Raw genomic sequence first — 15,286 nt, forward strand, 5'->3', positions numbered from 1 at the left:
TTATTATATTGATATTTGCAAAAAAATATATATACTGCTATTTTGTTGTTATTGCATGTAACTTAGATTATAACAACTTACTTATGCCCATTACAGTAACGATTTTTTTCTTACAACTACTGATGGTTAATCAACAAGGAGTTCCTGCTAAAAAAATTCAAGAAGGAAAAGTTGAATCTCATATAAATCAAGAATGATAGAACATTTTCCTAATGGAAAATCTGAGTAGCTTGGCAATATATTTTCAAACACGCTGCAGCTATACAAGCAAACATGCTTCAGGATTGATTGACCAAGCCAACGTTCCAAAGCAATGTAAGACTACTATGTCCTAAAAGATCCCCAATTAATTTTAACTTCAACCTACCTGTTCTATCAATTCTCATTCCTAATAAGAGATTAGAGATGCTCTGCAATATACGCTAGGCACAAACAGAAAAGTAAAAACCATAGAGACATAGATGATTCAAGAACTTTGTATGCTCCACAACCACATATTTGCAAAACCATTATTTTTTTTTCTTTTGTTTACAATCAAGATGTTAGGAATTGTACAAACTATGTTGAACCCAAAAACAGCAATCATAAGGTCAGAAATAATTGGACCCTGTACACTATAAATAGATATCTAATCTAGCTACCAAGTTCAAAACACAATCATGGCACTTTATCTTAAAGAAGGCGTCCTCAGCATTGCACTGGGAAGACCAGCAAAATTGCCTGAACGCATTGCACATTGAGACTGGTTGTCACTCCCAAAGATAGATTTAACTGCCGCGGCATCAGAAATATATGATAGGCATGGTTGAAAAAATGACGGGCTCTGTCTTAAGTTAATGTTGTAGATCACCTTGCTGTAATATCTAAAAAGGGCATGCATAATGTCATTACAAAGCTGCAGAAGAAAAAATAATTAAATTCAATGTATCCAAGGTCGTGAGGTATGAGTGACTATGCAACTGACAAATTCGAACAGAAAAATACTGCCCCACCAAACACACAACACTATGAATTTCCCCCAGTTTTTTAACCATTAGGTTTAATTATATGTATGCATGCATCTGTATATGCACATAAAAAAATGGCATGACTTTGTATGCGTGTGATTTAACAAATTAGTACTTTCCTCGCACTAGTCAGCTCCAGAGTTTAAGTTGATTTCCATTGTATACACATGTATGGAACATCGCAACTCAATATGTCAGAAGATCGACAGGATGGATCTTTACCATCATTACCGTCATCACCATTGTCACTCTCTTTGGATCTTGATTTGCATTGATTTATCTCTGAAATATATTGATCCAAGAATAACTGAATGTTTCTCCAATACCGATCTCCACCAGAGATCCAAGTGTTCATGTGCGTGCCATTTGGAAAATCAACAAATAAACAATGTCTGTTATGTTCTACTGCTTTAGAATACAGCATCTGCATATGAGATGGAGGAACTAGCTCATCCTGCAACCCGGAGAGGAAGAGGATAGGCTGTTTGATCTGCATGATAAACAAAACATCAAGCAAATATAACATAGAAACCAAAAAAGGCAATAACCACAATGCTCGAAGACCTGCAAAGAAGTATAAAACCCTTCTTGAAGACATTCAGAGGCAATTGCACCCAGTACACCTGTATTGCAGGAAGAATGCGAGCTAATAAAGATAATACTTATATTAGCATTTCCACCTAACAAACCACAACTCTAACTACGGTGTTAGCTTCTCTCCAGGTGCAAGATAGATCAAAAGTTTGTAAAATGGTTGTTAAAAGCAGCAAAAGCTGGCCAAGTCAAGCTTGGAATTTGGTGGTGTTTGAGACGGATACCAGCCATGGTTCTGTTTTGGCCTCTTTTCTGAGCTAGCTTAGTGCTTATCTGACAGCTGTTTTGTAGTTACAATGTCTAACACTTCCAACGGGTAGCCTTTCAGAATGATCAGGCATCAAGTACGAACTCTTACACAAAGTCCAATGGCCAGTTGCTATGAGGTTGGCAACAAAGAGACATTGATGTTTATTTGATCTATCGTTTATTTGAACTCCAATTGAAAAGAAAAAATAAAATAAAGTCCGGAGCATATGTAGCATCCAATGCACCCTAAGCCTGACTCCTCCCTTTCCCTTTGCCCATCCTGGCCTTTGAGAGACAGCCTTGGACACCTGAGTAGGTCTTTCCTAGGGTTGACAGAAACACCATATCTTGGTACAGGTATCATGAGCAGTTAAGGGGCATTCTACAAGTCCATTTGGCAACAAAAACAACAAAATTTGCCATACAGGATGGTATTTAGATACGAGTTATTATTTTGGCTGCAAAACAGTAATACAAGATTTTACTGTACTCTAGTGAAAACTTATTATTTTGCAGTTTGGAGCTACTTTTGCATGTAAGCTACTGCAGGTTCAGATAAAATAGTTATGGCTGTCAGGTCAAGCACCATGATTAGTTTTCAATTGGATCTTCTTTTATTGGAAAACTTGAACTGAGGAACAAAGAATTGATAATATGCTTCTGCTTCAAGAATGTAGAAACTGTATTGAACAATGGCAAGAATGTAGAAACTGTATTGAACAATGGCAAGAATCTTATGACTTCTCCAATCAATAATTTCCAAAAATCTGCAAATCTCCTAGAAATTATTTGAACGGATTTGTTCAGAGCACATTGCTAATTCATGAAAACCATGGAAAATGTTGCAATTTGGCAACACAACAGATCTCTAAGAGCAAATTGACCTGGTAATATCCAGAGTAATTCCAACAGAAAATTGCTAAAAGTGATTTAAATGCAGAATCCTCGCAATGGGCCAACCATTCTTTTCACGTGCTCTAGGTGGCCCGCTAATGTTTATCGAGTGACGCTAGAGCTAGCCTAGATGAGGAAGGGATCAGTTTTGGGTCAAAGGATTTAAATGAAACACAGGTCAACTTGAAAAGATTATGACCGTGTAAAAACAAATGGTAGAAAAAGGATGGCTAAGATAGTAAGATGGCTCTATAAAGATATAACAAGATTTACAGGTATCTTTATGTTTACCAGTCAGCATTTCACCTTTTTATGTATTAAACAAGGAGCCAATTAGTTCAAGCATCAGATGTCAATGTCTGCATCATTCCAAGCAAATCACTAAATGAGCACTGAGGCACATAAAGGAAGGAGTTTCCAATTAAAGCAAAAGCTCATAAGCTGCCTCATCAAGAAACTTTTGCATAAATATGAAAAGCTCACCTGCTCAATGATATCAATGGTACTCCATGGTGAGCGTACTAGACAATTGAGAACCTTTGGACCTTTAGATACACTGCCACCTACGAACCATTTTAGGAAGGGCAACATAACACCAGCCATGTCCAATATAGAGGTGAAAGTATTCTCCAATATGAGAGCAGAAACCTGCCAAAGTATTAAGAACTGTGACCAATATGGAGAATAATTTAAGCAAAGCTTATATAAACCAGGTCTAGACTGCAATTTGTTTGTAAGAATGCGGGAAGTCTAAAAGTTGAATTACAAACTAAATGTCAGTATGAACTAAATAATGACCATATTTGCCAGTACAACCAGGTGACTTTTAACACAAACCAATTCTGAGCACATAGTATATTAAAATAGAAAAACTGCCTGATAATCAGTCACCTTATCCAATGCCTGAACAACTTGCCACTCAATGAACATATCACCATTTACAAAGAAGATAAAAGAGAGATAGTTGTTCCTTTTGCTCCATTTCGTATGCTTAAAACTGAGGAACCATGTAGTCCCATTTGGGTGGGTCCCTGTAAAAATACAAAGTCTTGTCCTTTCACAAAGAGAATCGCTAAGTACTCCAGTCTTATCATTGCAAAACAGCTCAGAAAAAGGGCTGGGAAGGGGAGGGGGACCTACCTAGTGCAAGTATTGACACCATAATGTTTTGACAACATTCATATATGTCAGAGGATGTGTGTAGCAGACAAGGAAAAGGAAAGATTTATATACGATAGAGTAGTGACCTAAGAAAGCAAAAGTAAATAAGCACCTACAATTCAGGCAATAACACCAATTTGATAGAGTTGTACCCATTCAAATAGATATTCAGCAACCTCCAAAAAAGGGATATCAAACGAAATATAATTGTAAAGGCATACCTTATCAGGATTATTTTTTGCAAGCACCGATCCAACCGCACCTCCTAATGATCTCCCGAAAATAAATATTCTAGATGGGTCAATATCATTCCTCTGAGTTAGATGATCTAGTGCTGCCTAGTGAAGGGGGTAAGCAAGATAACAGTAGTGAGTGCTTAGAAATAGATACAGACAAAGAATGTATGCAATAATGGTGGTGGTGTCTTCCCATTCCATTCTTTCACAGAAAGAAAGTGAAAGCCTTACATCAAATAAAAAAATAGAGGTATCTACTTGTTATCTATCTTGATAGACACAATGAAACAAAAGAAAACTATAAAGGAAAAACAGCTGACCTGAGCATCCTTTATAATGCCATGCTGAGATGGGTAACCATCACTTTCCCCATACCTATTATTGCACACAAACATTTGAATATAATTAAATTTTCTAGACACAGGCATAAAGGCCAGAAAAAGCAACAAGTTGAAAGCTACTCAATTATTGTACAAGAAGCATACCCTCTATAAGAAAGCATAAACACATTGCAATGCAGTCTCTGCATCATTATACAGACAAATTCAAGACGGTGAGCAATATCTAGGGAGCTGGATAAAGGTCCTCAATGGAAACTAATTCCAGTAAAAATTTTTGAAATAGATTCTTGCAAAGAAGTGCAAAGCTAGGATACTGCCAGCATTTTCTTGGAAAAACAGTACTGTTGGACCTGCAATAAAAATGATGTAATGGTTAGACCTGCAATAAAAATGATGTAATGGTTATAAACTGTGAGCTAAGAGATATAATCCACAGAGAGTTCCAGATATACGAAGGTGATGAAAATTCAGTCATTTATTCATGTTGGATGGCAACTGATGTACCATAAAATTAGGCACAAGATGTCCTCTGTGTGTGTGCTGGGGGATATGCGGGAGAGGGTCACCTGATTAAGACTGGAAATTTCGTTAAATGAGTCTCAGATGATAGGCAATTCTTACTGGCTCTAATTTGTTGCATATTCATTAGCAAAATAGAATCAGTATCCACAAAAATAACAATTTATGTCAAATCTATCATTCTTTCAAATTATTTCTAGATTCAGAAAATTAATAATTTTAGAAGTTAAAGAGAAACAATAGACAAAAAGACAAAAGCCTGGCTTGATATGACTTTACACTTACCCAACCCAAAAAATAGATCAACCAACTAATTTCAAAAACCTGTTTCCCATACAAACCCAAAGAAATCCATAACAATCATCCAAACTTCACTCATTGATTTTGAAAAAAAAAAAAAAAAAAATCCAAACAAAAATATGATGGGCCAGCGGCGGGTGATCTCTATTAACATAGCAAAGTTATAAGCTAATATGGAGATCACATCATCTGTCAGAACCAAACAAGATGCAATGTCGAGTACTGACCATCAAGTGCTGCGTAAATAGAGGGATAGGATGACAACTTTGTGACCATCAAACTTGTGGAAAAGTTTTGTGCAGTGGAAGTGAAGTTGCCCTTACAATCAACAGCTCATGGTCTGTATATGTTAAGGTAGGAAACTCAGTAAGCAGGCAAAAGGGAATGTTAAAGCTGTCTGGGTGTCCATCCATGGTCCACAATATGATATGAATTTGGATGGAAGAAACATGGTTGTTGCCAAGCAGTCTTGGCTCAGCTGGTTGGCAGCCCTCTCCACTTTGGAGAAGTCTTGGGGTTCAAATCTTGATAGTGGTGGTGTGCACACCATCTTTTGCAGAAAAGAGAGTTAGTTGTTTCTTGCTGGGACATAATTTTATTTTCTTGAACCTTCTCCATGAGTAGTACTCCTGATCAACTCCTAAACCAGTTCCTAGGAACGTTAGGCTCTTTAGTGAGTCAGTCTTTTATCTTATACTGTATATTTTCTTCTCAAAACAAATACAAAATCAGGTCAGATGTCATTAATTAAGCTGTGATCTCATCTAATAATCACAGTGAAAATTGAGTAATGAAACTCCTAGCTGGATGAAAACATGCTTTACAGTTTCCTTAAGGTAAGACATACCTTGGTTGAGAAGCCTATGAAGTTACTTATTAGGATGAGCATGCAGATCTTGTCAAATTTTCTGACTAATATAAAGGTTAGATTTTCACAAGCCCTTGCAAGGTTCATTTAGATATTTGTTGAGTTGGAAGGGCTTGTTTATGATAACGTGAATTTCGAACTTTGGCTTTTGGGACTGTTTAAATCACGTTTTACAAGTAACTTGTGCATTTTACATAAAATTTGTAATAAAGGAATATTAGTGATATTTTTTATTTGGTACCTTCCAAGCTTTCTAGAAAGGGGGGCTCCTTGTCAACCCATAAACACTATCCCTATGTTGTAGAGCACTCTTATATGTTTTTCCATCTTCTTTTGCTGCCAAGCTTCTCTTTGGGGCTGGATCTGACAGAGTGATTTATTTGTGATCACCACCTTTTTTCTATCAAGAAAAGCCTTGAATGGACAATAACCAAAAAATCACCAAGACATTAGTCTCTGTTGCTGTTCTCCTTTGCCTTTATCATTGTTAAGTTTCTCCTCTGCATTTATGATACCAAACTAGAAAATATTATAGATAAAATCTTGATGAGGTGTCCCATGTGAGGGAAGGTTGTAGTAAGGTAACAATCCACAGGGCTGAAGCTTTTTGTCAAGTAGGACAACAGTAATTTACTGAAGATGGTCATGGAAATAAGAGAAGGATCTTATTGCAACAAACACTTGGATGGATAGGTAAAACCAAGCCATACAGAAGGCAAACAATACTGAAATGAACTGAGATATCAGTTTATCTTTGTCAAGCTGGAAGGCTGAAGAAGCTCTAAAAGGACCAAGGTATTTGGATAACTCAACAAGTAAAATGACCAAGATATCAAAATATTGGTTAATATAGTAATAAATAGTTCAAATGTGGCTGAAGGCATTGTTTTCAATATTAAACAATTAAAAAAAAAAAAAAACCACCTAATCAATAGGAGATTAAGATATTCTACCCAATTTATCAACATTGAATTGGCAATGTTTCAGAAAGAGACAGTTCACATTTTGCCAGTATTTTATCGTGAGTGGCTGACTGCCTGCTACAATACAAACTGATTCCTTGGCTGAAACGAAAATCATAATGTGATTCTAAAGAAACTGCACAAATTTAACAGATGGAAGATGATGCCAATCAGTTTAACATTGTTTTTTGTTCTTTTTTTTTTGTTTTTGGTGATGTGGTCGGGGGATGGGGATTGTTAAAACATTGGAATAAAAGTGGATAATTGAAACCTAATCAGGCTCTATGTATAATCGCATCCAATCATCCTAATAGTTGATTTGCATTGATCAGCAAATAGCCATAGTGATGCGACACCAAGCATCCAACAATGGTTGACGGGGAGATAAGAGATATATTTGGTCTGTGTTACTGCAATAGCAAATAAGCAACGGGAAAAGTATAGGTTGGCGTAAGTTTTATCAGGAGAAACAACATCTAGAGAGAAAGAACAGCATCCAAATTTAGTACCAAATTCTAACATGTCCAACTTAACCACGATTTAAACTCAAATCAAACGAACCAAGATTTAACTTTCTTTACTTCCAAAAGAAGAAACTAAAATTCCAACAAGAAAAGCACAATTCAAAGAGAATCCAGAGAAAAGAGATAAGAAAACCTCAAGAAAAATGATAACCAAGAATCCTAAGAAGCCAAAGTCGCACCTCGTAGTGGGGGATCGTGCTTGACGAACCAGGCGTGAAGGCGGACACCGTCGGAGGAGCGGAGCCAGACGTCCTCGTAGTCCAGACGAAGGTTGGAAGGGGTAATGGGGTACGATCGATCGTAGCCCGGGGGCGCCGGCAAATAGACGAGCCTCTCCTGGAACGCCACCAGCGCCGCCATCCCCACTACCGCCATTCCCCCAGCCCCATATACCAGCGCCTTCAGGAACGACGCCATCTCCTCCGCCGCCACCTCCGCCCCGCACCGCCGGCTGGAATTCCGTCGAACGGGTGGCGGACGTCTCGGCGGCACGGTCTTAAGGGAAACAAAGCGGAAGAGTACTTTCGACGCCAGGGCTGGAAAGGGAGATGAATCGGGTAACCGCCCGACCAAGGCACGTGCAGGGACGCGGTCTCTATATTGTCAGGTTCTCCGCCTCCGGCTTCACGAACTGCTATGGACTACCGTTGGTAATAATTTTGTTTCAAGGCTTGTATTCTACTAATCTAATCGACTTGTAATCCGGACAAGTTTATGATGTGATGCAGGGTTGGATGAACTTGCCAATGGAATCATCATTACGTAGGCTTGAATAAATTTAGAAGCAGAAGTGTGGAGATGAGTTGTCAAGTTAACTCGATCAACAGTGCAGTCTCTCCTTTTTATTTTCGTCCATAATTTTGGTGGGGGCGGTTAAGAAAACCCCCCCACACGCGGGCCTCTCTTTTAGCAATGCAGCGAGATTTCTTTTTCCCACACGCGGACCTCTCTTTTGACAATGCAGCGGGATTTCCTTCTTTTTTTCTTCTTTCAAGATATATTCTTCCTCTCGTTCTGCTAATATAATTCATGAGAGAGAGAATCAAAAAAAAAAAGAGGAAGAGAGAGAGATTGAAAGCTTCTCTTTGATGTACTATTGATTTTTTACATAGTGAAAATTTTTCGTCTCCGCCCGTAGACGTAGGAGTATCGTTTTGATCTCCGAACCACGTAAATCTGTGTGTTCTTCTTCTTCTTCCCTATATTTCTTTTCGTTCTGTGTTGGAGGTGCGATTCTGGTATCCGTTTGTATCAGTGGCATTATTATTTGTGTTTGTGTGCCAATTTATCCCAACAAACTGGTATCAAAGTGTGGTTATCAGGTCGCTCATTCTGTCTGCACACAAGTTCCGTTTGCTACTTTGCGAAGGATTCCAGATGGCTGCGAAGATCGAAATCGAGAAGTTCGACAGGAATATTAGTTTCAGTATTTGGCAAGTCAAGATGCGCGCTATCTTGACGCAGCAGGGGTTGCAGAAGACGTTACTTGGAGAGGAGAAGATGCCAGCCACATTATCTGAAGAAGAGAAACAAAAGATAGATGAAAAAGCTCTGGCTGCAATTCAGTTGTGCTTGTCGAACGAAGTTCTGCGAGAAGTCATCCATGAGAAGTCAGCGGCTGCTTTGTGGCTCAAGTTAGAGTCGTTGTACATGACAAAGTCCCTCACCAGCAAGCTACATTTGAAGCAGCATCTCTTCATGTTGAAGATGGTTGAAGGTACATATGTAAAAATCCATCTTGATGAATTTAATTCTATTCTTATGGATCTACAGAATTTAGAAGTCAAGATTGAAGATGAGGACCAAGCCCTTTTATTGCTCTGCTCTTTACCACCATCATTTAAACACTTTAGAGAAACTCTACTTTATGGTAGAGATTCTATTTCTATTGAAGATGTGAAATCATCCCTGCTTTAGAAAGAGTTGATGGATAGGGACTTAACTGGTGGTAGCAGTGAAGGGATTTCTGAAGGCCTTGTGGCCAGAGACCGTTCACAAGAGAGAACTTTTGAGAAAAAGAAGGAAGAGCGCAGATCAAAGTCGAGAAACAAGTCTAAAGTCTGCAATTACTGTAAGAAAAAAGGACACATCAAAATTGATTGTTACAAGTTGAAAAACAAACAGAAAGAGAAGTAGAAAAATCTGAGAATGCAGCAGAAGCTGGAGTTGCAAAAGATGAGTCCGATGATTATGTTTTATCTGTTAATATTGTCAGATCCAAAGATGAATGAATTTTAGATTCGGGTTGCTCCTACCACATGTGTCCTTACAGGGACTGGTTCTACACCTATGAGCAGATTGATGGTGGAGTTATCTTGATGGGTAACAATGCCCCATGCAAGACTGTTGGGATAGGTTCAATTCGAATTAAAATACATGATGGCATAGTGAGGACATTAACACAAGTTAGACATGTTCCTGACTTGAAGAAGAATCTCATCTCCCTAGGCATCCTTGAAGCCAATGGGTGCAAGTATTCAGCTGAAGGTGGAGTTCTCAGAGTTTGTAGAGGTGCTCTTGTTTTGATGAAAGCCAAAAGGTCCAGTACTTTGTACACTTTGATGGGCACTACAGTTACAGGTGCAACAGCTGCTGCATCCCCTTCTATGTCAAAATCAGAAGTCACTAAACTTTGGCATATGAGACTGGGACATATGAGTGAAAAGGGCTTGACTATGTTGAGCAAGAGAGGCTTGCTTTGTGGTCAGAGTACAGGTAAGGTGGATTTTTGTGAGCATTGCATCTTTGGAAAGCAGAAGAAAGTCAGCTTTCAAACAGCAATTCACAGAACCAAGCCTACTCTAGATTATATTCATTCTGATCTTTGGGGTCCTGCCCGTGTTCCTTCTAAAGGTGGTGCCAGGTATTTTCTAACTTTTATTGATGATTATTATAGAAAAGTTTGGGTGTTTATGCTTAAACATAAAGATGAAGTATTCAGACAATTCAAACAGTGGAAGGCTTTGATTGAAAAACAAACTGAAAAGAAAATTAAAAGACTAAGGACAGATAATGGGCTTGAATTTTGCTCTGGTGAGTTTAATGAGTTTTGTGAAAATGAAGGCATTGTCAGACACTGATTTATGTCACAAATTGACATAAAAAGTATCAATTAATATCTAAATTATCTAACTTTATTAAGAAATTGATACTTGTTATTATATTTTGCAGAAGAAGAGATCATCAATAGAAAGAACAAGGAAAGAGGATTCCAACGGCGTAAATTTTATGCAAAACGGAGTTAAATTGACCCAGGAATTGAAGAATGAAGAAAGAAGACTCAATTGGGTCAAACTCGAGCCAAATCAGATCAAAATTGATCAAAAATCAACTGATTTGGTGATCTGATTAGCCGCCTGGTCCACAGCAACAGGCGCGTGGACCATGGACCCATCGGCGTACTATAAACCCCCCTAACAACTCTCTAAAACCTCTTAGTCCCACATCGAAAGTTTTGAAAACCTTATAACCCCCAAATGCCTATAAAAAGCCCCCAAAGGCCCTTGTTTTATGTATTCTTCCTTCCGATCAAGCTTGTAACCCTAGATAGTGGGGTTTTTAGCTCTCTTTTCAAGCCTCAAGCTTTGAGATTTTTGTAATAAATTTTTTATATATATAAAATCTTATTTTTATGCAATTTCATCTCTTTACATTATGCAATTTATTTTTCTTGCAATTAGGATAGTTTAATTTATGCAATTTAATTTTATACAATTAGGTTAGTTTAAATTATGCAGTTTAAATTTATGCAATTAGGATAGTTTAATTTATGAAATTAGGGTAGTTTATTTTTCTGTATTTAAATTTTGCAAGTAGATTTAGATCATGTCTAGCTAAGCATCCCTTCTAGGGTTTGCGATGAAGCTAGATCATGAGTAGGGATTTTACATAGGGTTCTTTCTTTTTCTTAGGATTTCTTTTTCTTCCTCTTTTGCCAAGAATTTTTGATGAACTACAGTTGGGTCAGAGTCCCTTTATAGTTCATGCTTGATTCAATGCATAGGAGGAGAAAACCCTAAGGGATCCTAGTTACTACTCCCCTGTAAAGAATCTTGATGGGTTATCGTTGGGCCTTAGTCCCTTCATAATCTATGCTTGGGAAAGACAAGAGGAGTAGTCGTTAAAATCATTAAGAAAAATTCTAGGTAGAATTTTCTAATCTAGATCTAGTGAATTCAAAAACCCTAGATCCTTAGTCTTATTGTCTTTAGCAAACAACTTTCGACTTTCGATTTTTGTTAAAGCTCGCTTGAGCATAGATTTGAAAATCATTTTTAAAACCAAGTCTCTGTGGGATCGACCCGTACTCGCTGGTCGTGCTACTCTGCACACCGTGCGCTTGCGGTTTTATTTACAAATTTTAAGATTTGCACATCAAGTTTTTGGCGCCGTTGCCGGGGATTTGGCGTTTTAAATTATTTTCAAATATTTGTTCTTCGTGCGTTATAACTCTCTTTCTTTTTTCTTTAGGTTTCTATATTTAGTTGGTGATTGCTGGAAAACTCAGATATGCTTCTAATTTCTCTTTTATTATTTTTAGTTAATTACTTTTGCTTTTAGACCTAATCATTTGAATTTACTTAATCACAAAAAAAAATATAAAACAAAACAAAAGATATTTCATAATCATGAAGTAAAATATCAAAAAAAAAAAAATTCTAAATTAAAATCTTTTACATTCTTGGTCATCTTGTTTATTTGTATTTGCATTTTCTTAATTAATCTAAGGGCATCAACCCATTAACAAGATAAGGTGGGGATTTTATTACCCTTCCTTAGCCCAAAAACCATCTCTATCATATTGCATTACCTAGACTTTTAATCTTAAAATCAATTAGACGTCAACCTTAAGGAATTCGAGCTCAATAGGACAAGGAACCCTAAGAGTTCTACCAAGTTTGAGTTGTTTGATTAGTTGGTGTCTAGGCAAGTCCCTGAGGGTGGTTTGTTAAATTGGTTCAGTTGCTGGCCTGGCCAACTCGTTTGGTGTCTAGAAAGGCAACGATGAGTGAACCTCCCACCTCTTATACTTACCTGGCTAACTAGTTGATCAATCTCCACTTGGAAGGTTTGAAGGGTCATCTTGGAACAGTTAGGAGCTGTCTAGATTTAGGTTAACCCTAGGATAGATTGAGTTTAATTTATTGATTCACTTGTTTGAAAAAAAAAAAAAATTTAAAATTTAAATTAATTTGGTTACTTTTCTTTAGATTTAGGACTCCTTAGGATCTTCTCTTTAGAACTTTTTCTCTTTTCTTTCTTTTCCTTATACATAAAAATTTTATTAAAAAAAAAAATTATATAAACATCGAGAACCGTACACCTCGTGTGTGGAGAAGAGTGTCGGGTCGTCTAGTTAGAATTGAGTCAATTCCTGTTGTTCTAATGGCTGAACCAATCCAACCCATGACCCTTAAGGATTTGTGTTATCCAGTTGGCTCCATCCAACCATCTTGTATCAGGTTGCCACAACCCACAGCTAACAATTTTGAAATCAAACCTCAAATCATAAATATGCTTCCAAAATTCACAGGATTAGAGGATGCTTATATATTTATTAGAGAATTTGAGGAGATATGTGCAACCATGAAACTGCAATTAACAGAGGATGAGGTCAAACTTAGATTAATCAACTTTGCCCTTAAGGACAATGCTAAGAAGTGGCTTTATAGTCTGCCAAACTATTATGTCACTACCTGAGAGGGCTTTGTGAGAACATTTTAAAAAAAGTATTTTCCCCATCATAAAACAGCTAGGATTAGGAATGAAATAAATCAATTTTACCAACTAGCTGGTGAATCATTTTGGAAGTACTTTGATCGTTTCAAGAATCTTTTGACCCAATGCCCACACCATGGAATAGAAACTTGGAGACTATGCCAGATCATCTATGAGGGGTTAGATTCAAACTCAAGAACCATGCTAGAGTCCATGTGCCAAGGCCAATTTATGGACAAAGAAACTACTGAAGCTTGGCAATTCTTAGAAGACCTAGCCGAGAAAAATTTACAGTGGGAAACAACTAGGGAACCTGATAAAACTACACCTTCAAGAGGAGGAATGCATCAAATTCAACCAACCCTAGCATCAGAGGCCAAGATTGCAACCTTAACACGTAGATTGGAAGCCTTAGAATTACAGAGATCAGCCAATGTAAATCAAATATCTGCACCCATGTGTAAAGGGTGCAATGCACCAGACCATGTCTTAGAAGAATGTTCCTACTCGAATGAGTGTGCACAGGTGAATGCCACCTATCAAGGACCATTGAACAATCCTTATGCACCCACATATAACCCAAGTTGGAGGAATCACCCGAATTTCTCATGGTCCCAGAATCCTAATGTAGGTAATCCAAATTTCAATCAGCAAAATCTAAGGTCCAACCCAGTGATGAACAACCCGCCAGGCTTCCATGATAATGACAAGAAAATTACCTCTTTAGAGAAAAGCCTAGAAGCCATGATGAAAATACATACCAGCTTTATGCAAACTATGGGTCAACTCATAAATAATAACACCCAAGCTATAGCCCGTCTGGAAATGCAAGTAAGTCAGCTGGCTTCGACCATTAGTGAACGAGAACATGGTAGGTTACCTAGCCAACATGAGCCAAATCCTAGGAACCAAAATGGTCCACGACCCCAACAAGGAAACCAAGTTAATGGTGTAAATGCCATTCATACCTTAAGATCAGGAAAACAAATAGACAATAAGGTAGTTGCACTTGATGATATAGATGACTCATCTGCCGAGTCACCTTCTAAAACTACTACCTTTCAACCTCAAGCACCAGAAACTGAAAATTCACCTAGTCCAGTACTTAAAAGTCCTAGAGCTCCTTTTCCAAACAGACTAAAATCCAATAAATCTGAACATTTAGACAAAATTTTAGAGGTATTTAAACAAGTCCAAGTTAATATTCCTCTTTTAGATATAATCCATCAGGTTCCAACTTATGTCAAATTTTTAAAAGATCTTTGTACTAGAAAAAGGACCACTAATGTACCAAAGAAAGCATTTTTGGCTGCAAGTGTCAGTTCATACCTATCTAGCCATGTGCCAATTAAATATAAGGACCCTGGAGCTCCAACAATTTTTTGTGTTATTGGAGAAACCAATATAAAAAAGGCCTTGCTAGATCTAGGAGCTAGTGTGAATATCCTTCCATATTCGGTGTATGAACAATTAGGATTAGAAAAACTTCAACCTACTGGGATCACATTACAGTTAGCCGATAGATCTCTCAGGATCCCTAAGGGAATGGTCGAGGATGTTCTGATAAAGGTTGAAAATTTTATTTTTCCTGTAGATTTTATTGTTTTAGAGACTGAGCCAGTTGCGAATCCTAAAGGACATATACCTGTCATTTTAGGAAGACCATTCTTAGCTACGGCCAATGCTGAAATCAATTATCGAAATGGTCTAATGAAGTTATCCTTTGGGAATATGACCATTGAGCTTAATGTTTTTAACTTAGAATAGGAATCCTCTTCTCATGCTGATGTCAATGTAGTCCAAGATGGTATTTATGAATCCATTGACATTAGTGATGATGAAGTCGACCTAGAGTCTAACCCCTGGTTAATCCATGAGTCTGAGGATGTCAATGAAATACTTAAAGAAAATCA

At 37.6% G+C, this 15,286-nt stretch overlaps 1 protein-coding gene and 1 non-coding gene across 4 annotated transcripts; both read right to left on the reverse strand.

Moving 5' to 3' along the window:
* Positions 1 to 465: 465 nt before the first annotated feature.
* On the reverse strand, positions 466 to 8,388 carry LOC105058645 (alpha/beta hydrolase domain-containing protein WAV2). Of its 3 annotated transcripts, none has more exons than XM_010941628.3 (8): positions 7,835 to 8,385; positions 4,797 to 4,832; positions 4,627 to 4,705; positions 4,462 to 4,516; positions 4,127 to 4,243; positions 3,228 to 3,392; positions 1,230 to 1,497; positions 466 to 895 (listed from the first exon to the last, which is right to left on the reverse strand). In XM_010941628.3, exons 1-8 carry the CDS (start codon positions 8,070 to 8,072, stop codon positions 888 to 890), a joined length of 966 nt encoding a protein of 321 aa, XP_010939930.1. In that variant the 5' UTR covers positions 8,073 to 8,385; the 3' UTR covers positions 466 to 887. The 3 variants fall into 3 exon arrangements, with proteins under 3 accessions (XP_010939930.1, XP_010939928.1, XP_010939927.1); XM_010941626.3 differs by having other exon boundaries at positions 466 to 863; positions 7,835 to 8,383; XM_010941625.3 differs by having other exon boundaries at positions 466 to 1,497; positions 7,835 to 8,388.
* Positions 8,389 to 13,409: 5,021 nt separating this feature from the next.
* On the reverse strand, positions 13,410 to 13,516 carry LOC140854180 (small nucleolar RNA R71). Its single transcript, XR_012137314.1, has one exon. It is a non-coding gene; the product is annotated as a small nucleolar RNA R71 (small nucleolar RNA).
* Between the last annotated feature and the right edge of the window lie 1,770 nt (positions 13,517 to 15,286).

The sequence above is a fragment of the Elaeis guineensis genome, chromosome 15 (assembly GCF_000442705.2).
Source record: "Elaeis guineensis isolate ETL-2024a chromosome 15, EG11, whole genome shotgun sequence".
Lineage (NCBI taxonomy): Eukaryota > Viridiplantae > Streptophyta > Magnoliopsida > Arecales > Arecaceae > Elaeis > Elaeis guineensis.

Bases quoted from the DNA above. Each gene is read 5' to 3' on its own strand.
- LOC105058645 (XM_010941625.3), bottom strand. From the start codon at position 8,072: ATGGCGTCGTTCCTGAAGGCGCTGGTATATGGGGCTGGGGGAATGGCG. The intron at 4,833-7,834 runs GTGCGACTTTGG...TTTTTATTGCAG, and splicing joins GCACGATCCCCCACTACGAG to GTCCAACAGTACTGTTTTTC. The intron at 4,706-4,796 runs GTATCCTAGCTT...CCAGCTCCCTAG, and splicing joins TTTCCAAGAAAATGCTGGCA to ATATTGCTCACCGTCTTGAA.